At 43.9% G+C, this 23679-nt stretch overlaps 11 protein-coding genes across 11 annotated transcripts in view; 7 read left to right on the plus strand and 4 right to left on the minus strand.

Moving 5' to 3' along the window:
* Nucleotides 1–129: 129 nt before the first annotated feature.
* V1512DRAFT_271678 (ERV/ALR sulfhydryl oxidase domain-containing protein) lies at nt 130–736 on the plus strand (the record flags this gene model as incomplete). The annotated part of the gene is made up of 2 exons (XM_066917653.1): nt 130–251; nt 307–736. 2 exons carry the CDS (start codon nt 130–132, stop codon nt 734–736), a joined length of 552 nt encoding a protein of 183 aa, XP_066770712.1.
* Nucleotides 737–1223: 487 nt separating this feature from the next.
* Nucleotides 1224–2656, plus strand: V1512DRAFT_253911 (uncharacterized protein; the record flags this gene model as incomplete). The annotated part of the gene is made up of 7 exons (XM_066914759.1): nt 1224–1570; nt 1619–1834; nt 1882–1965; nt 2014–2044; nt 2091–2228; nt 2274–2391; nt 2442–2656. The coding sequence occupies 7 exons, from the start codon at nt 1224–1226 to the stop codon at nt 2654–2656; spliced, it is 1149 nt and encodes a 382-aa protein (XP_066770713.1).
* Nucleotides 2657–2953: 297 nt separating this feature from the next.
* On the plus strand, nt 2954–5769 carry V1512DRAFT_264455 (kinase-like domain-containing protein). The gene is made up of 7 exons (XM_066916692.1): nt 2954–3137; nt 3200–3233; nt 3283–3408; nt 3459–3585; nt 3635–3703; nt 3756–4488; nt 5502–5769. The coding sequence occupies exons 3-7, from the start codon at nt 3290–3292 to the stop codon at nt 5531–5533; spliced, it is 1080 nt and encodes a 359-aa protein (XP_066770714.1). The 5' UTR covers nt 2954–3137; nt 3200–3233; nt 3283–3289; the 3' UTR covers nt 5534–5769.
* A 215-nt stretch (nt 5770–5984) lies between these two features.
* On the plus strand, nt 5985–8336 carry V1512DRAFT_226940 (major facilitator superfamily domain-containing protein). Its single transcript, XM_066913864.1, has 2 exons — nt 5985–6688; nt 6744–8336. The coding sequence occupies exons 1-2, from the start codon at nt 6171–6173 to the stop codon at nt 7912–7914; spliced, it is 1689 nt and encodes a 562-aa protein (XP_066770715.1). The 5' UTR covers nt 5985–6170; the 3' UTR covers nt 7915–8336.
* Nucleotides 8337–8459: 123 nt separating this feature from the next.
* V1512DRAFT_264462 (uncharacterized protein) lies at nt 8460–9257 on the plus strand. The gene is made up of 3 exons (XM_066916693.1): nt 8460–8745; nt 8805–8891; nt 8941–9257. Exons 1-3 carry the CDS (start codon nt 8597–8599, stop codon nt 9032–9034), a joined length of 330 nt encoding a protein of 109 aa, XP_066770716.1. The 5' UTR covers nt 8460–8596; the 3' UTR covers nt 9035–9257.
* V1512DRAFT_276800 (uncharacterized protein) lies at nt 9218–12234 on the minus strand. Its single transcript, XM_066917882.1, has 7 exons — nt 11983–12234; nt 11872–11931; nt 11730–11817; nt 11570–11677; nt 11285–11525; nt 11032–11228; nt 9218–10978 (listed from the first exon to the last, which is right to left on the minus strand). Exons 1-7 carry the CDS (start codon nt 12052–12054, stop codon nt 9267–9269), a joined length of 2478 nt encoding a protein of 825 aa, XP_066770717.1. The 5' UTR covers nt 12055–12234; the 3' UTR covers nt 9218–9266.
* A 162-nt stretch (nt 12235–12396) lies between these two features.
* On the plus strand, nt 12397–15780 carry V1512DRAFT_264467 (DDHD domain-containing protein). The gene is made up of 3 exons (XM_066916694.1): nt 12397–12848; nt 12901–14382; nt 14430–15780. Exons 1-3 carry the CDS (start codon nt 12568–12570, stop codon nt 15550–15552), a joined length of 2886 nt encoding a protein of 961 aa, XP_066770718.1. The 5' UTR covers nt 12397–12567; the 3' UTR covers nt 15553–15780.
* A 390-nt stretch (nt 15781–16170) lies between these two features.
* On the plus strand, nt 16171–17609 carry V1512DRAFT_264472 (uncharacterized protein). The gene is made up of 6 exons (XM_066916695.1): nt 16171–16298; nt 16345–16855; nt 16901–16956; nt 17005–17112; nt 17156–17377; nt 17423–17609. The coding sequence occupies exons 1-6, from the start codon at nt 16260–16262 to the stop codon at nt 17519–17521; spliced, it is 1035 nt and encodes a 344-aa protein (XP_066770719.1). The 5' UTR covers nt 16171–16259; the 3' UTR covers nt 17522–17609.
* On the minus strand, nt 17541–18727 carry V1512DRAFT_264476 (domain found in IF2B/IF5-domain-containing protein). Its single transcript, XM_066916696.1, has 3 exons — nt 18617–18727; nt 18444–18537; nt 17541–18388 (listed from the first exon to the last, which is right to left on the minus strand). Exons 1-3 carry the CDS (start codon nt 18656–18658, stop codon nt 17583–17585), a joined length of 942 nt encoding a protein of 313 aa, XP_066770720.1. The 5' UTR covers nt 18659–18727; the 3' UTR covers nt 17541–17582.
* Nucleotides 18728–19022: 295 nt separating this feature from the next.
* V1512DRAFT_209587 (major facilitator superfamily domain-containing protein) lies at nt 19023–20517 on the minus strand (the record flags this gene model as incomplete). Its single annotated transcript, XM_066913472.1, has 2 exons — nt 19023–20157; nt 20207–20517. 2 exons carry the CDS (start codon nt 20515–20517, stop codon nt 19023–19025), a joined length of 1446 nt encoding a protein of 481 aa, XP_066770721.1.
* A 1086-nt stretch (nt 20518–21603) lies between these two features.
* V1512DRAFT_264485 (Glucanosyltransferase-domain-containing protein) overlaps nt 21604–23679 on the minus strand; it is a 2754-nt gene continuing 678 nt past the window's right edge. The window contains exons 3-4 of the mRNA XM_066916697.1: nt 22310–23648; nt 21604–22105 (exon numbers count right to left, since the gene is read on the minus strand). Of these exons, the coding sequence (XP_066770722.1) occupies nt 21744–22105; nt 22310–23648 (1701 nt within the window). The 3' untranslated portion in view covers nt 21604–21743. The remainder of the gene's footprint in view (nt 22106–22309; nt 23649–23679) is intronic.

A 23679-nucleotide genomic window follows, 5' to 3' on the forward strand; every position in this document is an offset into this window, starting at 1 on the left:
TGGTATAGCTATGTAGGGAGAACAATGACCGTAATTAGTCAACCTGAATGTTCAGTAATCAATTTCAGTCAGCATATCTTAAATCATATCCCATTCACAAACAAATCAGAGCGTGTTTTGTAGAGACAAATGACAGACATTCTAGTAGAGCAAGTTGAAAATCAATCGTCACAAGCATCACCTATACCTCTAAAGAAATCATCAGCTTCGACTCTACCAAGAGGTGTCATTCTTGACAAAGATGGCAAACCGTAAGTCTTATTTGACTATAGGTTCAATCTGTGGAACAATAACTAATCATTTTAGATGTCGTACCTGTAACTCACTACAAGACTTCAGGATGGCTAAGGGCCTGACATCCAAAGCTGCTGCAATGAAACCAGTCGCAAACGACTGTCCTCCCGACGTCAACGAGATTGGCAGATCAACTTGGACATTATTACATTCAGTTGCAGCACAATACCCAGAAAAGGCTTCTTCGTCAGAACAGAAAGACATAGAATCATTCTTGGGCATATTCGCTCGGATATACCCCTGCTGGCATTGTGCCTCTGACTTTAGAACGTGGATTGCCAAACCAGAGAATAAACCACAAGTCAGCGGACAGGAGGAGTTTGGGAAATGGCTTTGCAGAGCTCATAACGAAGTTAATCAGAAGCTCGGAAAACCAGTTTTTGACTGCAATTTGTGGAAGGAACGCTGGAAAGACGGATGGAAAGATGGTAGATGCGAGTGAACACATAATCTTGGTTGTCATTTATCTACTCTACTCATTTTGAGTTGTAAATATTATAAGTTCTTGTATATGTAGCTACTGCTATACTCCGGTGTTGAGAATTATATAACCACCCTAACTTTTGTTGAATTATGAGTGTACGGCGGAACGGTCGCACAAGAACTGAACTGACACTAATCGCATGTTGCAGCAACAGCAAGGTCCTTAACTGGTAAGCGATAAATCCGCATCTTCACGTGGTGGACAGATCCGGGGGAAACCCAGTTCTTAGGCGAATTATGATCTCATCAAACTATGACGTATAATTTACATCCTATTTTGTCTACTCCCAGATCTGCGCCACTATATGGATTGTCCACGAGACACCATTCTAAGTTATTGACAATATATAACAAGGAATTCACTCTTGTAATTCAACCTTACCGTGAAGATAACAACACACTCGAAAGAGTTATTTTTAATATTGTACAACACAGAATAAACACCAATGACACCGGAAACTCGTTCAATGGCGTATCATCACCATAAGGGCCGTTTGCGTCCTCAAACCGCAGCACGAAGAAACTCCCCGACACCGTCATCACCATCCCCGGCGCGAAACTTGAAGCCACAGAAGTCTGTACCAGCGCACAAGGTCTGGATTGAAGACTCTGATGACTACATTAAACAGCCAAGCGAAACAGAAGACGATAAAGAAAACTTTCGATTAAATAGTACTGGCACAAAGTTGAAGCGCGAGCCGCCACAGACCAACACAGATGATGAGCTAACACAGAAGAAACAGAAGCACGATGATGAGACAAAGATGAACTCGGACAAGTCGTCTCATGAACCGTATCAGCTTTTGATACATAGCCTGTCGTACATGCTAATTATTTGTAGGACACAGATGCTAGAGGAAGGAATTCTCTACTTCTTTTTCCGCCCGAAAGTCGATGTTGACGAGGCATCATCGTTCAATGATGTTCAGAAATTCTACATTGTAATGAGGCCACTGCCGTCGACAGAAGCAAACAGTCTCAGAGATGCACCAACAGATAACTTTCGCATGATGGTTGTGCCGAAGAAGATGCTTCCAACAAGTGGGGGACGAGTTATGTATGACTTGAGTTCCCATAGTTACTAGCAACTTACTGATCAAGTAGTTCGTTGGTGACAAGAGTTCACTCTAGCAACAAAGATATTACCGAGCAGTTGGAGGCAGAGACTTATATGACCAAGACTCTAGGGTACACAAATTTTCTGATTGCACCAGTACTTCTTACTTACGCAACTAGGGATCGCAAATTGGGATCTGCTCGGCCGATAGTAAGTGGCAGAGGTACTCGTCATACCAAATATTGACTTGTACTAGGCTGAGGGGGTGTATACTTTAACGCAAGAGGGAAAATCACATTACCTGACCTATACACTTACCGTACCGGTTGAAGAAACTGATATTGACAAAGAATTCGGTGTCTTCAGGGAGAGTCGGTACCTTGTCAGCGCACGGGTATTCTATCAATCAATTGCGAGTGACGTCTATTAACTGCCGCAGAATCCGAAATATCCTGGAACCGGAAACATGCGGATCTCCAAAAGTCCAGAATATTCAAAAGCGATAATGAACGAGTTCCATGAGTACAGGTGGATTCCGTTAAAGCCCGCACACATGGGTAAGCTAGAGGTGTATGAAGTCGTGACTATAGTTTTGACCGGATTCCAGATTATGAGAACTGCGAGATCTTGTTTGTCGGATCTCATCACGGCGTCAGAGGTTTGAACGATGACGACGCCGACGAACTTCTTGCACTTGAGCAAGAAGACGAGCACAGAATTGACAAAACATTTGGGGGTGATGCTGCTAAGGCAGTGTTTAATGATTTGCACATGAGACGACAGTCTTTTCTCGACGCAGATCTGAAAGGAACTTGGATGTGAAGCTTGAGCCGTTACGGGAAAATAATATTTAAACAGAACATCGCGCATAAGTAGCGTGAAAAAATTAGTCGTAGCAACAGTAGAGTACAAGTTTGATTGGCGCCGCCTTACACAGTATTACTATGCAGCGTGTTGAAGACAGCGAAGCTAATCGTTTGCGAAAAGAATTCCATAAGTATAAAGCAAACAGTCTAACTACAGAATCAAGTGACGAGGATTATAAGAGATTAATATTGGACACGTACAATAAAAACTAAACGCGTAAAATTGAGTTTTTACGTGCTGAAACAGCCGTCAATCTTAAAATCAAAGTTTAAAGATATCTATCATGATGCGTGGGACATCCTGTGCCTCCTTTCAATTAGACACAGCTTGAAAGACTACAAAAAGCATCTCTGTATACTTGTGCTAGTAGATCTGGTAGTTTGGTTCTTTACTTTATCAAATTGGAGTTTTCTTGTTGCGTTTGAGTATTGAAAAGGTGAAAGAATGTGGAATTAAGAGCTGAAAGTATACTATGAATGGTTCTGACTTTAGATTTAGTGGTTTCAATTAGAAACAAAAAGAAGATATTGCCGTATGCAATAAGGTACAGTAGCAATATTGGTGTTGCTAATAGTAGACAGATAAAAAATGACGTCGCGACAGCAGCAGCAGCAGCAACAAGGAATTCCAAGGAAATTCGCTTTCAATGTATCTGATCAGTATGAAATTCTGGATGTTGTTGGAGAAGGAGCGTACGGTGTCGTCTGGTCAGTGGTATTGAAGAAATGTTCGAGCGAAAGGACTAACGGTTGTGGAGCTCTGCAATTTACAGGCCAACCGGCCAAAAAGTTGCAATCAAGAAAATTACACCGTTTGACCACTCTATGTTCTGCTTAAGAACGTTGCGAGAAATGAAGTTACTGAAGTATTTTAATCACGAAAATGTGTGTTTTGACCTAGAGTGATTTGTAAATTACTGACAGATCAAATCAGATAATATCAATTTTGGATATTCAGCGACCTAGCAGTTTTGAAGCTTTCACGGAGGTTTATTTGATTCAGGTATGGACAGTTAGATATTTGTAGAATCACAATGGATTTACCGGATTTTTAGGAGCTTATGGAGACCGATATGCATCGAGTCATTCGCACTCAGACTTTGTCAGACGACCATTGCCAGTATTTTATTTATCAGACTTTACGAGCACTCAAGGCGATGCATAGTGCAAACGTTTTGCATCGTGATCTCAAACCTTCAAACTTGCTTCTGAATGCAAACTGCGATCTTAAAGTGTGCGATTTCGGTTTGGCTCGATCTGCCGCCTCGACCGATGATAACCAAGGGTTCATGACTGAATACGTAGCCACTCGTTGGTACCGTGCACCAGAGATTATGCTGACGTTTAAAGAATATACAAAAGCGATCGACATGTGGAGTGTGGGATGCATTTTGGCGGAGATGTTGAGCGGCAAACCTCTTTTTCCTGGCAAAGATTATCATAATCAACTGATGCTGATTCTAGATGTACTAGGCACTCCAACTATGGAAGATTACTACGCTGTAAAATCTGCGCGAGCTCGAGAATATATCAGATCATTACAGTTCAAGAAGCGGGTACCGTTTGCGTCGTTGTTTAGTCCTGATACAAATCCGCTGGCGATTGACTTGCTAGAAAGACTATTGACTTTTAATCCCACTAAACGGATAACTGTTGAAGACGCATTGAAACATCCATATTTAGAGCCATATCATGACCCTGATGATGAACCTACAGCTCCCCCTATTCCTGATGCATTTTTCGATTTTGACCGACGAAAGGATGAGTTGTCAAAGGAACAATTGAAACGTAAGTGATTTTACACTTTATTCGATTATCAACTTGCATCACAGTGCACATTACCCAGAATACAAAATATTACTGATTGGCTTCTCATTGCATCTTTCTCTGACTGTTGCTGAAAATTTTTTTGCTGAAGTTACAATTACAACGTGTTGGATGTGCTCGAGTAGTGATGCCTGGACAGGCCCACGTTGATTATAGCGGCTGTATTTCTATGTTTAAGTTCTGAGTCGACAACTGATTTGACACTTCCACGTGCAACGATAGCGCTGAATGCAACGATAATTGTTCGGTGGTACGATAATCTCGCTACTTGAAGCGTTTGGTGCCAAGTAATAGAAAAAGGTACTTTGCGGGACTATGAATACCAATTGGTACTGAACGGAGATTGGCGATAAGTAAGAAAATCAGTGCTGGAGCCACTGCAACGGAATCGTACCATTTAACATCCAGAATTAATCTGCATGACATTTGACAGCGACGGGGACGAGGCGCTATGGAGAATGAAAGTTTGTGATAATTTGACAGGTTTAAATTCGTTGTGTATTTCTCTGCGAATAAGCGAACACGTGCGTGTTTGTATACGGAGAGATTGGCGTGATCCCGCTTGGTTTATTCGCGTTGAAAAGGCTTGAATAATTGGCTGGTCGGCGTTATGAAACCTACCAGCTGATAATGCTCCGAGACAATGACTGGTCAGACTTTGAGGGTGGAATAGTTGGCGTTGATTTAGGGTGTGGAAGTAGAGAGAGATTGAACCGGGGGCGTAGTTTACGGGTTCATGATGATGATGACTTTACTGAGACTTCCGTGATTTATCGGGCATGCATATTGCCATACCAAGGCTCACTGCTTAACTAGACAAAGACTTCTTGGTGAAGAGATAAGCGGCAATGCCGAGACTGTATTCTTTACTGTTTAACTGTTTGACCATTGTGTAACTACTGGGCATGTGCGCTAAGATGATGATGACAAGACTTTACTAAGAAGACAAGAAGTGAACTAACCAATTATCTTAGAATTGATTTACGATGAGATCACACGTACATGATTGGGGTTTTTGTTCGGAATAATAATTTGATACCAATAAATTATTGACAGGTGCAGAGGACGTGGGCTGCTATAGGCTGGATAAAGTAAGGTTACTATTATTATTTACTATGGACTATCAAACAATGGGGAATATTCCGTCAAGTGTGAGTGTGAGTATTAGCATGTATACGATTGTTAGTGTTATTTGTATTTACAAGCAATTTGTGTTTAATGGTACAATCTCATACAATTTTACACCCACACCCTTTACCTCAGGTCACGTGCACTCCACGAGTCAACGCGTTCCTGAAACGCACGTGTGCGGCTTTGATATAAAACGTGGGGTCAATTCTGAGCTTCCATTGGCTACTTTCGTGTGCGGCTTAGAAACCCAATTGGGAAATAAGGTTCGCCCAAGACTCGTTTTTGCGTATCGCCACGCTTTTTGTCTCAAACCTTAACTGAAACAAAACTGAACCAGTCTTCAAACTGTCCTCACGCGGTCTTCGTATTTTTGCCTGCATCGATCAGATCGCAGTATCTTCACTTCTTCGTCAAAAGAGTATTAAGTAACGAGCGTATCCACCTTTCTTGACATTTCTCTTGTCTTTGTCAACATCCTCTCAACAGCCATCCTCCCTAACATTCAACACAAAATGTCTGGAATCAAGACTGCCGGCGGTAACGCCGCTTTCCATAACTTCGTCAATGACTTTGCCCACATTTCGGACCCAAATGAGAGAAGACGTATGGCGTTGGAGAAAATCGATAACGCTCCTTTTGGGTGGTATCACGTTCGTGCTATTACTGTCGCCGGTATTGGTTTCTTTACCGATGCATACGATATCTTTGCTATCAACATCGCTGTTACCATGATGGCCTATGTTTTTTACGAGGACTCTAAGCTCCCAACGAACTCAGATACCGCTATCAAGGTTGCAACATCTGGCGGAACTGTTATCGGCCAGCTCTTCTTTGGCTGGATTGCTGATGTCATTGGTCGTAAGAGAATCTACGGTGTTGAGCTCATGATTATCATCATTGGAACTCTCGGTCAGGCTCTCTCTGGTCGCTCTGATGCTCTTAACATTGTCGGTGTTCTTATCTTCTGGCGTGTTATTATGGGTATTGGTATCGGTGGTGATTATCCTTTGTCGTCTATCATTACCTCCGAGTAAGTGCTTTGTTATGACTACGATTGGCTTGAATTGGTTTTAATTGTTTTTCAGGTTCGCTACCACCAAGTGGAGAGGAGCCATCATGGGTGCTGTTTTTGCTAATCAAGGCTGGGGTCAGCTTGCTGCTGCTTTGATTGCTTTGATTTCCACTGCTGGCTTCAAGAACAGTCTTATCGGTGCTGATTCTGCTGCTGAGTGCACAGGCAGTTGTCTCACTGCTGTTGACAAGATGTGGCGTATCACCGTCGGAATGGGTGCTGTTCCCGCTTGCGCTGCTCTTTACTTCCGTCTTACTATTCCTGAGACTCCTCGTTACACTTTTGATGTTGCACGTGAGCTCGAGAAGGGTGCAGCTGATATCAATACCTACGTTTCGGGCAAGGTCGGTGAAGCCGACCAGGATCAGATCACTGCTCTTCGTGAGGCTGAGGGTGCCAAAGCTGAACTTGACGTTCCCAAGGCTTCATTCAAGGATTTCTGCCGTCACTTTGGACAGTGGAAGCATGGAAGTATTTTGTTGGGAACTGCTGGTGCTTGGTTTATGCTTGATATTGCGTTCTACGGTCTTGGTTTAAACAATTCTACCATTTTGGCTGCTATTGGATATGCTGGGCAGCCTAACGTTTACCACAACATCTACAACACCTGTGTCGGCAATATTATTCTTATCTGTGCCGGTGGTATTCCCGGATACTGGTTCTCCGTTGCTACCCTCGATACTATTGGTCGTCGTTACCTCCAGCTTGGTGGTTTCCTTATTCTTACGGTTTTGTTCTGCATCATCGGATTTGCATACCACAAGATCAGCGGCCATGGTCTCCTTGGTCTGTACGTTCTTTGCCAGCTTTTCATGAACTGGGGTCCAAACACTACTACTTTCATTGTTCCCGGTGAAATTTTCCCAACCCGTTATCGTTCTACTGCGCATGGTATTTCCGCTGCAGCTGGAAAGATCGGTGCCATCATTGCGCAGACTGCCATCGCTCCTGTCCGTACTCATGGCTGCCCCGGTGGTTCCTGCTGGATGAACCACGTCATGGAGATTTACGCCCTCTTTATGTTGTTGGGATTCTTCGTTTCGCTCTGTGTTCCTGAGACCAAGCGCCAGACTCTTGAGGACTTGTCCGAGAAGTATCACGGCGAGGTCCAATACCGGGGTCCTCAGGAGTCAAGCTCTATTGAGGGCGAAGGCTCAAGCGAAAAGAAGACCACGTTGGAGTAAAGCATTTGACGATCGATGGGTAATTTTTTAGAAAGTTTGTATGGGAGTATGTAGTGTACAGCTCACTTGTTATTTTGGTTTTCATCCATTTCATTGTAATGATGTACAGGACAGCGAAACCGGCTAATATTATGGGATTTTATTTTTTATTCATATTTTGCAATAATGAAGTCATTTTGAAATAATACATTGTAAACGCAAACATATTTGTAGTGTGAAGTCGTGAAATACGCTTGAACCAGATCCAGGACCTTTGCGCTAGTGAACAATGTGTGTAGTAGCCGCCACTAACTTATTGGATAGTGGCGTGGGACTATGCCGAGAAAAGATGGTCATCAAACTTCTAATTAGCGCTGATACAATCTTTGTTAATCTCCCAAAAATCATCGGAAGCAGTCATCGCTCGCATGCTTCTGTTAATTTGGTGGCTCGCTCATAGGTCTAGACCAGTAAGCACCAAACCCTTATATATGTAATAGGTAGGGTAATATTTAAGCCGCACATATACTGTTGTCGCGGCAACTGATAGTTGATTTTCAGCTTGATTGGGATATAAAACAACAGATTGTCGTCATTGATCAAAAGGCTCGTACTCAAGATTCGCACTCTATCACATCCTTTCTCTTTTATATCACACACTGATTCTGCACGTTTTACTATCAATATACATCACAGCTCTACAATGTCGTCGACACTAAATCCACTCCAACCATCCGGTGCTCAGTCGCAGAACCAGCAGGTTCCTTTGACTAACTCGCAGCAGCAACCGCCTCACCAGTTTGATGGATCAAGCATCCAAAAGCATTTGCTGCATCAAAAATTTTTTGAAGCGTACGCTTGATTTGTTCTGTATTATAGCTTGCTTGACTATTGGCTAACGAATGTTATAGACGAACAAGCTTTGCTTCTCCAACTGACAATTTGATGTCACCATGCACTGCAAAGTTGCAAGCACATAAGAAGAAGCACTACGTAAAGTAAGAATCGCAGTATTACTGTGATTGATTGTGGCTAACAGTCTTTCAGGAGCAAGCCGCAACTTCTCAGATTTGGCAACATGAACGTCACCACGGCCAACAAGGAGAACGCTACTTCGGATCAGAGTGGTCTCGGCTTTTAAATATGCTACTTTAGTTTTTTGACTTTTGTGTTTTGTGCATGACTTGAAGTTATTTGTGGATTGTTTTTTGTATTGTCGCTACGGTATAGGTATCGCCGTTTAAGTTATATCCCCCGTGTTGGTGTAAATTTGTGAAATGGGCTTCAATCGTATATGGTATCCTTATGTTTGTTTTTGCTTTACTTGCAGTTAAAAAATCGAATTTATATTACTACAATTGAAATAATTGATCTCACTTGCGTCGCATCTGATTCAGCATATCCTCATCACTGTCAAACAACTCCTGCTCATCTGCATGTTCCGCATGCATTACTCTTGCCTTTCCGGTCAACAAAACATTTTCACCCACCGAAACCTCTTCCGAAAAATCACCACCTGACCTAGGAAGCGCTGATGTCGACCCAATCGATCGTGACGACGTCGTCCTCGTTGACAACGCATCAGTATTTTCTACCAGCACCGTGTCGTCTTCAACCACGCTATCCACATCGCTCGGCTCTTTTATCTCAGTCACCAGACCGTAATCGTTTAGCATCTCGACGTCGGAATCATTCGCAGCTAACAAGACTGAGGACGACATGGACGACAGCACTGGTGTTTCAGAGACATGATTGTCTAGTGTGATCAAATCTGCAATGCCTATAGTGCCGTTCAACTCTGTTTTCAACAGTTCATTATCCTTGACCAAAAAATCTCTCAGTGCCTCGTTTACATACGCAGTCGCATCTTCTTCGGACTCGTAAGCCTTAGCATCTGCATACAATGCAATGACACCGTCGTCGCCTGTCGTGGCCGCAGCCAACACGACTTGCTCCGCATTGACCTGCCTGATCTCAAACGCACCTGCAACCGTGCCACCAAAGTAATCGTAATGATACCATATGTACTCGACTGCTTCCTCTTGCTCTTGACGTTCATCTATGCCGTCCTGATCGTCTAGTATGCTAGGAGGTTCGGCAGAGCTTCGTTTTGCTGTAGTCCGTCGTTGTCTAAAATACACCGTGCTATCACTTATGATAACACCGGCTAGAAGGTATTTATGAAACTTTGGAACTGGCTGTCTATTGAAGGCTTCTTTCAGTGCTACCTGTCCGGCCTCATCATCCTCAGCGGGTGGCCCACTCATAAACTCGGTCAGGCCGCGGATCTGCTGTTCTAGAAATTCAATCTTTGCGTCAATTCTAGATACAAAACCGCGAAGTGTAGTAGAAAGCGTCTTCAACTTGTCAAGCGTCGAAGCCGTGCCATCCGATTTGGCTTGTCCTGGTGAGGCAGTCGTTTTGGCTTCAAAGTAGTTAATTGACGAATGAACCAGCGACTGGGTATCATAATTTGCGAACTTTACGATCTTGTACCTGCGTTCTCTCAACTCTTCAATCGCGTCGAGCACTTCGACACGGCGTTGATTTCTAACCTTCATGACTTGTTTGAACGGCTTGGTGTATCTATCAGGGTACCATTCCAACGGCAAATCTAAACCAGATCCGGGAAGTCCATTTTCTTGTCTAATGGCAATGGTAAACACGTATCCGATCGCAGAAAGATACGCGTCTGGCTCCTCCGACCACAGTAGATCATCCAAGACTCCGACCAAAGACCGGTAAGTGTTTCGTACGATGTCGGACACAACTAAATCTAAGCTCGTAAACTCTCCGTCATCTTCCACAGCCTGCTCGCTGCCCAGTGCAGCTTTAGCGTCAAACAGCCGCCCGTGTAAATCTGTGATCTTTGGGAGTTGCAAAATTTCAGCATATTGTCCTGCTACTGAAGACCATGATTTCATAAATCCGGCTAAAGGTCCATATTTCTGCATAAAATCCGAATCAATGAGCGAATACATCAGGTTTTCTATACTGCAATACGACCGTTCTGACTCCGAATGCGTGTCCAGAAACGCCATTATACGCTGACTTTCTACCAGCAACATCAGCTGCTTAATTTGCTCTGTGAAATAATCAGCCAACTATGACAAATTAATTTTGCCCAGTACATCTTACTGTTCTCCAGATTTGATTCTGCAAAAGCAGGAATATATATAAGTTCTTTGTCCCACCAGTTGACGGCAATACCGTAATCACCTACCAGTTTGTGTCCAAATAATAACATTGAAGCGCGAACTAGCGGAATTGAATGTAAAATCATCAGCAGCTGTGTGAGACTGCCTGCTTGAGTGAGTGGCCTTAAAACCGGCGGACTACATTTTCACAGTTAGTCAGTCAGTCACTTGCGCTATAATAAGCAAGCACTTGCGTATTGGGATCTCTGCGCCAACTGCCAGATTTGTACTCGGGAAAATTTGTTGACTGATTTTGCAGTGTCGTCATGCCCCACTGAGAACTGTCATAATGATCCTGGGTTGCTGGACCAAATACAACACCGGACTCTTGATCTCTACGATCAACAGGAACAGATGGGTTATAGTTCAAATCTAGTTGTGAGGCAGAAAGATCATCTAATGACATTTGCATTGCCTTTGCCATGTTTTCGTCCACTGGGAAAAAATTAGACTGTATAACAACCAAATAAAGTTCATACTTTCGTCCTCATCAAAAGGTTTACCATGATCCATCATTTGAGAAGACGGTCGATTGTTAGTTGACGTTGCTTCGCCTTCATTGTAGAATGTATCTGGTGCAAATGCGCCTGACTTTTGTCAACTTGTGTACTCTTCCCTATTGTAGTCATCCAAGCATACTAGTTTCATTTTCATTCAATATGGGTCCTTGTGAATCCCAGTTGGTTTGTGTGAATTGAGCTTCATTCCATTCGTTCTTTACTCGGTCCTTTGATCATTTGTTAGTTTGTCTAGTTTGCATATAATAATCATAGCCAATTACTTCATGAATCTTTCCAGAAAAGATATACTCAATTGCGCGTTCGACATTGTTGTTTGATTGCTATTCAGTATTATAAGCCTTCAAACACTTTTTGTATATGTTTCAGCATACTTTCAAAGCGAATTCTGCATCTTCACGGCTAAAGCCCATATCCACCACTTGATCTACTACTGATTTATCCATTCTAAATCACCGTTAAAGTCGTTATCTGGTTTAATTGCTGTTCTGCGCTTGCACGCTGTTATGATGCTATACACACGAGATGGTAAAAACCATCGGAGTTCAAGGTTTTTGTGCCCTCGACCGGCGAGCTATGTATGCTAGCAACCATTGACGCTTACTTAAACACAGAAAATCTTGACTCTTTTTTATAAGGCATTTTACAAGTATAAATTGTATATTAAACTGCATTTCATTCGAACTAATCGTTTTAAATAGGAATATTAGACTGATAAAGTACGAGTCGGTTCATGCAAATCAAAAATTACCCCTGAAAACAATAAAACTGGTTCGATGGTTTAGCTCAAGGTTTAATCTGACGTCTTTGGGACTTTTGGATGCGGCCAAAAAACGCGACAGCTCGTGGAAGTCTTCCTATAAAACTATCAACACACACTATAAACACCTCTTGTAACGCGATTGAAATTGATGATTTGATTTAACGAGTGGAAGGACGTTTAGTTGGAGGTCTTGTGTATGTTTTGGTTTGCTCATGACTGCAGGCTCAACTCGGCAAAACCAATTTGCTCACTAATTTCACGTCAACTGACGACTAACAAAACTCTGTCATCTCTCCAGTCAAAAGGTAACATTCAAATGGCGGGCTCATTGAAAACTTCAACTGCTGCTGCTTCTGGATCTCGGTCATGTCTCTCTACTTCGCCTCGGGCACATACTAATATCGACCATGCGGTTCCATCAAGACAGAAGCTCTCGCACCGTGATATGCCACCAGACACGCCAAATCTCGCAGTCAGGTATATGAATATGTTAATAAATATTATTCTTGCAATGCTAATGTGTTTGTAGGTGGTACTTCGCAACAGACGTGCCAAAATCAAAGCCATTTGTCGGCAAAAACTGGCAGCCACCGAAACCTCCTTCAAAATTTATTCCTTTTTCGGCCAAAGATTCACGCAACATCGAAGTAGCATACCAGCAGCATGGGATGACAGTTCCAGATATGGTTGCAGTGAACGAAGACCGATTGTTCCAAGTGAACATCCATAAACGTGAAATCTCGCCAATTTACTGGCTCGGACCCGCGTACGATGTTCGTCGTGGAACTTGGTTTTACGCTGAGAGCAGTACTTTGAAGCCGTGCGACGAAAACTTGGCAAATCAAATTGAAGAAGGCTATTTGAAAATCCAGCCCTTCAAGAAATCAACAGGCACTGTTCCAGTGTCCGGTGAAGCAACAGGTAACCAAGAAGCAACTGCTGTGCCTCCGCTTGATCCTGCAATACCATCATCGATATCGACTACAGATCGTTTACTAGAACCGGATGGTGATTTACATAACCGCGCTTCATCTTTCACTGATTCAATCGCCAGCGCCTTCACATTCCGATCTCGGTCACGGTCAACTTCAAAACCTGGTACTACGACGCCATCGAGATCCGTTTCTCGAGACCCGCCAAACGTGACGTCGGGACCTGCACCGCCGTTGCCACAGAACTTAGAAACATGGCCGTTGTACGGTCCACATATGGGCAAATACGTGGTATACTCGAATGACGCTTCGTATGCGTGGATCATTTCGGATGATTTTTACGGGAAGTTTGCGTCGACGGTGTACCAACGTCTAACGGCTGGTGCTAGTATGGGCGGCATCAAAATTGTTAGAGGCTGGTCTGATGTCAAACAAAAGACAACTGCAAAGAGTTCAGCTAGTGGTCAAAACGGCGCCGAAGCGGATAGAAAGTCTACAGTTGCAGCCGAGGCTGAAAGCACTACCGCGGGCGTGGCGGATCAGACTGTGAAGTTGGTGCATACCATTCAGGCTTCAACCGTTACCGAGATCAAGGGCGAAACTACAGAAGTGCAAGAAGAGAAAGATAATGCGATTCTGGAAGAGCAGATGGAACAGGAGTACAATCCTGACGAATACGGAGATCAGGATCGCGAGATTGAACACGTGGTGCTATGTATACATGGAATTGGACAGAAACTTGGGCAGCGAATCGAGTCTGTGAATTTCGTTGGTGATGTGAATGCGTTTCGTAAGACAGTCAAGTCAGTGTATCTTGATGCTCTGGACTTACAAGCTTTGAACGGCCAAGCAGAAGATGATCCAAAAAAGAAAAATTCAAAGATACAAGTATTGCCAGTGTGTTGGCGACATAACATACATTTTGGCCTGCAACAAGAAGAAAATGCTGATGGAACGACCAAATTCAGAAAGGAGCAAGATATTGGCGATTTAAATGATGACGGAACGGATAAGCAGTCCGATTCTGAGACGGCAACATTACAAGATATTACTGTTGACGGTGTTCCTGCTCTGCGAGGGTATACTTGGTCTGTTGACTCATGACTTTGCACTAATCTGGTTCTAGAATCATATCTGAGGTGTTGTTGGATATTCTGTTGTACTACCAGCCTAACTATAGAGAACGAATAATGCGAAGTGTTACCAGCGAATGCAACAGAATTTACAAGCTGTTTAGAAGATGGAATCCTGACTTTAACGGAAAGATTAGCATTGCTGGGCATTCACTAGGCGCTGCTATCTCGTTTGACATTCTTTGCAGACAGCCTGAGTCGACCACACAAATCCGAAAATCTGCTGACGCAGACAAGCTCACTTTAGATTTCAACGTTGACTCCTTTTTTGGTCTTGGCTCGCCTGTTGGATTGTTCCAGATGCTAAAGGGCAAGACCATCGCACCTCGGTCCCTTCAGGTCCAGGACGAGCGGCCGATATCGCCGTTGGACTTCGACATTGACAACCCTTTCGAGGCCAATCCGCAGTCAATCAAAACGGTTTCCAAACCGAAAGTTGAGGATGTCTATAACATTTTCCATCCTGCGGACCCAATCAGCTACAGACTTGAACCTCTGGTAGTCAAGCGCATGGCGGAACTGAAGCCGCAACCGATTCCGTCAACGCGACGTGGGTTAAACACACAGATTGCAAACATCGCTGAATTGACCCAGCGTGTCGCACAGGGCGCATCGAATATGTGGAGCAGCATGGCGTCAGGACTAGCAAGTACGATTTTGAACAAGTCGCTTGGCTACGATACAGAGACATCTGACAGTTCTGCACCTGCACACAATATTGCGACTGAAGGCTCCACGTCGCTACCGATCGACCCAATGGCGTCATTCCGGCAGGAACTGGCAGCTACGATGCATAATCCGACAGACCCCCAAGTCGAGACATTGTATTCCCGTTTCCAGAAGGAGAGCAGCAAGCTCACAAAAGCGGCCGAGGACTACGCCCGACTCCAGCGCGACGAGGAACTGATTCGCGGTTTAAACTATACTGGTAGACTTGATTTTGCGCTGCCGGAAGGATATATGGACATAACATTGCTGGCGTCGATGGGCTCACATCTTGGATACTTCAGGGATCCGGACGTTGCGAACTTTGTCATGGGCCAGTTGCTTTCAAGACCGTATCCAAAGCAGCTCAAAAGTGCAAAGTTGAAGAAAGAGAAGTATCGGTCAATATAGAAGTAAAAACCTTTTTTGTTTGGTTTGTTTGGGCAGTCATTCCTCGAGTTTTTTAATGCATATTTTTAACATCCGGTGCAACTCCTGATCCCAGTTCTTAATAGCATCATGATATATTATAAGGGCTTGGTATTCTTACTACTTGTCTTAAGGTTCTTGTATCTTTCTATAATTATTGATACATAGCGAGCTCTTTATATAATAAGCGGTTTTTTAATAATAACATTAATAACATAAATAAGCACACCATAGTATCACATCATAATTTACGATTTAAACTCAATGACAAAAACACACAAAGTATCTGCCGGACGCTGTTAAGGTTTCAAGTCCCGTGACTTAGAAACCTTACAGATAGATTATCTATGCGGCGGTACTAAACGCGATCCGGGGCGCGCTAAGGTCATATTCATGTAGACTTGACAGTCAACTTGTCTAGTGAAATAAAAATAGTAAATTTAGTAAAGAAGCAAAGCAGATGTATAAACTAACATTAGCTATCTAGAGAACCTGTAGAAGCATAGGTCGAAATTGGAGTGTGATAGCAAGAAATGGGTAGAAAATGAGAACAACGACGTCAGAGTTTACAAAGGGCCACGTCGTTATCTTTGGTGTGCTACCTTAGTTTAATTTGTCGGAGCAGCATTATAATCGATCGTATTTCACTTAAACCAGATTTAAATTTTGTTTCTTTTGGACAATTCACTATGACTGCACCAGTTCGCATCGGGCTTATTGGCACCGGGGTAATTATTTTCCGTTCCGTTCGCAGCTTGTGCTAACTGTCAATAGATTTTTGCGTCTACAAGCCATGTGCCTGCTATTCATTCCATTCCGGAAAGACTTACACTGACCGCCTGCGCAAACAGAACTGTTGAAAAGGCTAAACATTTTGCAACCGAAGCCGGGCTGCCTGAATCAAAAATTTACAGTTCCCTGACCGAATTAATCAACGATCCCGAAGTCGACGCAATCGATGCTTTATTGCCTGCATCTTTTTCTGCGTCGGCTGTGAAGGAGGCAGTTGCGGCTGGCAAACCAATTGCGATTGAGAAACCAATCGCGGCGAACTTGGAGTTGGCGAGAGAGGTCGTGGCTGTTGCGCGGTCTACTGATTTACCTGTTGCTGTGTTGGAGAACTTTGTGTTCTGGAATGCGATTCCAGAGATCAAGAAGTTGTTGCCGCAGATCGGCAAAATTGTTTACTTTTCGCATTACTGTACTGCGCCATTCAATACCAAGAGTGTGTATCTTGCGACTCCATGGCGGCTCCATCCGCAGCATGTTGGCGGATACTTGTCTGGTGCGTTATCTGTGTGGGAATAATCTACAAAGCTAATGAGTGCAGACGGCGGTGTGCACCAAGTAGCGTTATTTACTGAAGTTTTAGGCGAAGTTGATACTGTAAATATTTTGTTATTTGTACTGAATGTTTTCACTAACAAATATCAGGTCTCGGGAATGACGACCCAAGTTCGCGAGCAGTCTGGCGACGTTGATTCGATGACAACGACATTAAAGATGAAGTCCGGTCTTATGGGCACATTCACGTACACCTCAGTAAGTTTTTAGTCAAGTACTTTTTGCAATTATTGACAATCAGGCCGTATCGTACCCTCGAATAAACAGGCTTCTGATCCACGGCGTTAGCGGCACCGTCGCCTACGACTTTGCAAACAAAACAAACTCCACCATCACGCTTTACACTGATACTGACCAGGCCGGCACTACTAAGGTTGTTCCGGCAGATGACCACGCTGGCATTTCAGCTGAGTTTGCAAATTTCGCTGAAGCTGTTCAGAAGAAAGACAAGTCATTGTTGAAGGTATGCTGCTGATGTTAGGAATCACATGTGTCTAATGAAATTTAGGTCCCTGCTGAAAAAGGATTCCATCACTTTGCAGTTATCTGCGCTGCAGTTGAGAGCGCAAAGAACGGGGGCACTGTGGTCAAAGTTGCTACTCCTTAATTTGGTTCTACGTTTTAAATGATGGGACAACATTTATGTACTTGATAAAATAGACAAACACTTAACCAACCAGTTTCTTTCTCTTGCCAATGTGAGCCTGGAAACCGGTCTTGATTCCACTGACCGACCGCCGACTACCACAGCTCTCGCAAACCAAAAAGTATAAACGATTTTCCTTAGCCAAGTAAGTGTTAATGGACTTGCAAGTCTTGCAAGTAACGTATTCCATGATATATCGTCGTAAAACATTTTCGAGCTGTTTCTGCTGGAACCGACCCTTGATAACAAGTCGCGCGTTTCCGTCGACTGAACCAGATGTACCCAGTTCCGCAAACAAAAACTGCATGACGTGCTCGTATGGTCGCTTCATGCGGTCGGATATGTCCTTCAGGTTTGCGAAAATGGTCTTTTTGTTGCCCTCACGCATGACGCTTGGCGGCGGAATCTTGTACCGCTGTGCGCGTTCGCCGGCAAGCTCGGGGTTGTTTGTACGCAAGATCTTGAAGAACCGGTGCAGCAGCTCGTCGTAAGTGTACTCGCGGTCGCTCTTTAACCACCCGGCCTCTTCTTCCTCTTCGTCGACTGGCTTCTCAAACGTATCGTCCTCCACATCATCTCCTTCGTCATCATTCACACCGGCTTCTTCAAGTTGCTGCTCAAACTCAGAGACGTCGACTGCTGTTTTCTTCTTCTTTTTCTTCTTCTCTGAAAAGTTGAAGTCTTCAACAGCTTCAGCTGCGCCATCCTCGGTCGCAGCCACAACGTCATCTCCCTCTGCAGTCTCAAGCGGTGCAGAAAACGTCAATTTCTTCTTCTTCTTCTTGAGATTGGAAAACATATCCGTTAGCTCATCAATCTCAGGATCGGCTGGTCATTGTCAGTTTACCCATATTCTTTCAACCATATAATCTGCACTACATACGAGTATCTGTCTTTGAGGCTACTTCATCAACTTCGTCAAACGACACGGCTTTCGATTTCTTCTTTTTCTTCTTCATCGTAGGGTCAAAATCCAACTAAACCCGCAATCAGCTCTGTTCACCGACCATCTCGACAATCATGTCCGTTCAGTCAATAGACATTAAACCAACATACCTGCGCATCCGCAGTCGTGATTACATCATCAACTGAGGTCATTTTCTGCTCAATTTTCACTTTTCATAAGTTTAAACTAAAGAAACGCGTGACTCACTACTAGCAATTGCTCTTTGCCTTTTGGAATGCAATGAATTTTTCCAGTCTCCAACCCTATCCCTTGTATTCACAAAACCCTTCAGCGCTTACAATTTAGCGATGCTAATGCGAACTAACTGCACTTATTGACCGACCACTCACGATATAATTTGCAACAATTTATTTCGTAGTTTACAAATTTTCTTTCACTTGTTCAATCTAAAAATGCAAAAAGCATGTACCAACCAAGCTTTTAATCCTATCCAAATTATTCGTATCGCACCAACTAACAACTTCTCGCTACTAAATTCTACTAACCCATCTATTTTTATAGATCTGTCTGCTTACTGTCACCCTCTGCAAACTCCTCCTGCAACCTCCGCTCGCGCTCGGCAGCAAGAGCATGCTGCTGCTTATACTGAGCTTCTCTGGTCATTGGGTCTCCAAGCCAGCGCCGCAAAACAGAACATACACCGGCAAACAGGATACTGTTGCCAACCAGGGCCAGCATAACCATGTTGCTGTCTCTAAACCCACGCGCAACATCAGCAGGCCAGCCACTGTACAGTGCATACGTGGTAGCAACCGATCCCAAGTTTCCTAATCCAGATACGACCGCAGTCGCGACAGCGGTACCAACTTCACCATGTCTAGGCTGGAAAATTTCAGCAGACCAGGTCATAGTGATTGGCACGGTCGGGCCAAGACCCAAACCGCAAATCAACAGTCCAACGTAGCGTGGCCATGGGTGCTGCGCGTACGTAGTCACGAGAAGACCGCAAATGATGACAAGAGCTGGGCCACTGAAAAACAAAGCTCTGTGGTTGTGGAATCTGTCAGAGAGCGGAGTGACTAACAAAATTGCTGCAAGATCACATAACCAAATTGGCGCAGTCAAAAGTGACAGCTGAACCGAGGTCAAATGCTCGTTAATGGATCTAATGATGACAGTGGCGAAGTTTTGAAGACCGATACCAGTACCAACAACTCCGAAGTACATCATGACAAGGGGATAAAGTCTGATGTCAATCATGACATGGTATAGATCCTTTAATGTCCATTTATTATGGATATAGGTTGCACTCATATCTGCAAAGTGAAGCTTAGAATCGGCTTCATTCAAGACGGGCTTCTGCACAGGCAGAAGACGACTCCAGCCGGTGCGAGGAGTTGGGTTAAGTTTAGGACGGTCAGGCAACCACCACAAAAGTGAAATACCAACGACAACAGTAATAATACCATAAATCAAAAACATCCACGCAAAACCGGGAAGGCCACGGTCCCCGTCCATGAATTGGAAACCAGCAGAAACCAGGCCAACAACAGCAGCAGAAAGCTGAGCAGCAGTAAAGTAGAATCCAACACGCTGAGCGCAGCGGTGAGGAGGATACCACAAAGTGAGGTAATAAGCCATACCAGGCCAGAGACCGGCAGATGCAATGCCAAGAATAAGACGAATAAGACTAGTAAATGTTAAATGTAATACAAACTACAGTAGCACAGATTCCCTACATGAAACTCCACCCAGCCTTCATGGCAGCCATGCAAGCCCCAACAATCCCGATTGTTGTGACACATCGACTGATCCAGGCATGAGGTGCGACCAGCGTCATAACGAGATTGAAGGGAACATCAAAAAGAACATAACCAACGTAGTAAAGTGCAAGACCAATAGATGTATCATGCGGATCCAAATGAATGTACTCAATAAGAGTGTGATGCGTAGAGGAGTTCATGGTCAAAGCCAGACCAACGTTAGATCTGATAGCAGACGTCAAAAAGTAGAGCACCCATAATGCTATATCAGTTAGAATTAGATACATAAACCTGTTGAATTCATTATATACCAGGAATAATGCGGAAATCCAGTTTTCTATACACTCAACAATGAGATCTGATGCTGACACCGAAAGAGAAGTACATACCTATAAATGATATCGAGTCGTTTGTCGTCGGGTTTGACTATCCCACCTTCGCTTTGAATTTCATCATCAACGATAGTAAAATTTTCCGGTCTTGGTCTGATCTGGGAAGGATCCATACTTTTAGGTGTGTCACTGTCGAATTCCATTGTAACTCCGTCTCTATATGATACTTGTTGTTTGAGTATGAATGTGGGACAACAGAGGGACTATATATATTATTTACTCAGACCTTCTTACCCCACAGAACTCAGCAGTATTTGAACCGGCTATTGAAAAAAGAGCAGAAAAAAAGATCGTGAGCAGCTCAGTTTTGGTGCGTGCCCACAAAGCCATCGAAGTTTCTCAAAACTAATCAAACCGACCATAACCGCCAAATTAAAGTTTTTAGCGCAGTTTAATTTTGAACTTTAAATAGCTATGTGATTATCAAGCTTCACACGTTCGCTTAAGTCACAGCTAAGGAAAGTAAACAATAGTAAAGATTTCCTATTTCAGCATAAAATAAGCAGTATTCTTTATTAAGAATAATTGTATTCATATATGGATATATCTCTGTATATATATAATTGATGCAAGCTAAACACAACAGAACAGCTGCACCCCTGAGTGGATTGATCCACGGTCTTGGCAAGCGCCACACATTCTAAAACCCAAGGAGAACTATGACGAGCGAGGGCGGTCTCACCTAATCAATTGAATTTGAGCCGTACGGACTTTGATTGGGTCTGCGTTGCCCATAAGCCGGTGGTGGGATAACTTTGGTGGGGATGTAAATTGGGGAAGCCAACGCGTTTTCCGGTGGACATATACCCAGAATAGGACTAGCACAACACCGGAGTTCGGTTGTTCGCGTGTGAATTATCCTACCCTTAACCCAATCATGGTTATTACCGGCTTTAGATCCCGGTTCGGTCTCTTAAAACATCGAACCCTCGTTGAACTCCCCACTTTGTTACTCCGATTTGTTGAATCCCACTTATGGTCTGGTATGACTCAAACATTGAATTAGTCAGTTTTTGCCTTTTTGTACGATACATCAATTATAGCTAAAAAATACACAAAATAATGCATATTATTACATGTTAAAACACAATTCGTTCAAATCATTTTTACTCGTCAGAGGCTTAAACCAAAACAACCGCGAAAATAGCTGCCATAATAGCCGGTAAACCAAATTTGTATCTGCTAACTATGTTCAAAACTGCACCGTCTGTGCTCTGAACCACCCCAACTGTCGTACTTGCACTGCTGTTGACATTGGCCGAAGTCGTTGGCACGGCTCGAGTTGAAGTAATAATTGTGCGAGATGCGCTTGACGTCAAAGGCATAGTTGCAGATGTTGTCTCAATTGGGGTAGCACTTGATGTTGATCTGGGCGTGGATGTGCTAGTGCTCGATGAAGAAGCGGATGTGCTAGACGTTGTAGAGCTAGACGCAATAGTCGACGTTGTGCTTGATGTGGTACTTAAAGTGCTGCTAGATGTAGTACTAGAAGTTGTGCTAGAAGTCGTGCTAGAAGTCGTGCTAGAAGTCGTGCTAGAAGTCGTGCTAGATGTAGTACTAGAAGTCGTGCTAGATGTAGTACTAGAAGTCGTGCTAGAAGTCGTGCTAGAAGTCGTGCTAGATGTAGTACTAGAAGTCGTGCTAGATGTAGTACTAGAAGTCGTGCTAGAAGTCGTGCTAGAAGTCGTGCTAGATGTAGTACTAGAAGTCGTGCTAGAAGTCGTGCTGGAAATTGTGGGTTCGGGCATCGTGCTGGAAATTGTGGGCTCAGATGCTGGCTCGGAAGTTGAAGTAGACTCTGTAGTGAACAAACTCTCGGTAGTGGAAGCAGGTTCGGTGGTCGCTTCAGTTGTAAATCCCGCAGAGCTGCTACTAGTTGTGCTCGTTATAGAAGGAATAGTAGATGTGGTGCTGCTAGTTGTACTTGTAGTAGATGCAATAGATGTAGTAGACGCAATGCTCGTAGTAGAAGAAGTAGTGCTAGTAGTAGAAGAAGACGCACCACCACTGCCAGAGTCGCCGGTGTCAGTACCAACGGATTCAGTCACAGTGATTGACTTGTCGGTTATTTCGTTTCCATTGGTGTCAAGAATCGTATAGGTCGTAGCCAAAGTGCTCAAGTCAACAAAATGGCCACGGTTGGCAGATGAACCTAATCCGTTTGCAATCAAACCGGGCGCAAGAGTGTCGGGCAGCGTTGAATTGCTGTCAATGTTAGGGTACGATGACGCGTACTGAGTTGGACGAGGTGGAGCAGTGCCGGTCGACAGGTTGTCAAGATCGACCTTGCTATACTGGTTCTTCAAAGTATTGTAGTCTGCTAGTAACTGTGCGGTTCCATCATCCTCAAGAGTGACAAGACCGTAGTTAGAAGGCTCCTGAGAAAACTCGTACACCAAGCCACCTGAAAACACAGTCGAGAATTCGTCGGAGAAAATGGTACCGACCTCCTGGAAAGTACGAGGAAGAACATTGTTACATCCAAACTCAGACAAGAACAACGGAAGACTGTACTGGCTGTAATCGCTCACAAGAATGTCGTATCCCGACGACTGGAAGGTCTGCTGACCGCACCACTGGTACGAGTTGACACCGTAGAAATCAACCGAGTCCATAGCAGGACCGGCGGCCAAATAGTCAGCAAGAGAAGTACGGTACAAAATGTCATCAGCAGCAGAATATCCAACCGGGATCTGGCGGGCAATGTTGTTGGCCATGTATTGCTTCATGTCACGAACGACGGCTTTAATGTAATGCGGTGCAGCAATAGCAGAAGTGACGTTGTTGACGATCTCATTAGCAGCAAAAAATCCAAGCGTGTTATCGTAGCCAGCAAACGCCTCGATGACTGAGAAGACGTGGGTCAGGTATGGCAGGTTATAGGTGGTCCATGGCTCATCTCTGTAAATGTGCTGACCGTCGATTGGAGTGTTGACATCCAAAACAAGGTAAATACCAGCTGCAGCAAGCATGGTCATGCACTCGTCATGATCAAGACTAGGATCAACAGAGTAAATTCTGATGGCCTTGTATACCATTAGCATATCACTTCAAACA

The sequence above is a fragment of the Lipomyces arxii genome (genome assembly GCF_038497795.1).
Source record: "Lipomyces arxii strain Phaff 12-163 unplaced genomic scaffold V1512scaffold_11, whole genome shotgun sequence".
NCBI classification, from domain to species: Eukaryota; Fungi; Ascomycota; class Lipomycetes; order Lipomycetales; family Lipomycetaceae; genus Lipomyces; species Lipomyces arxii.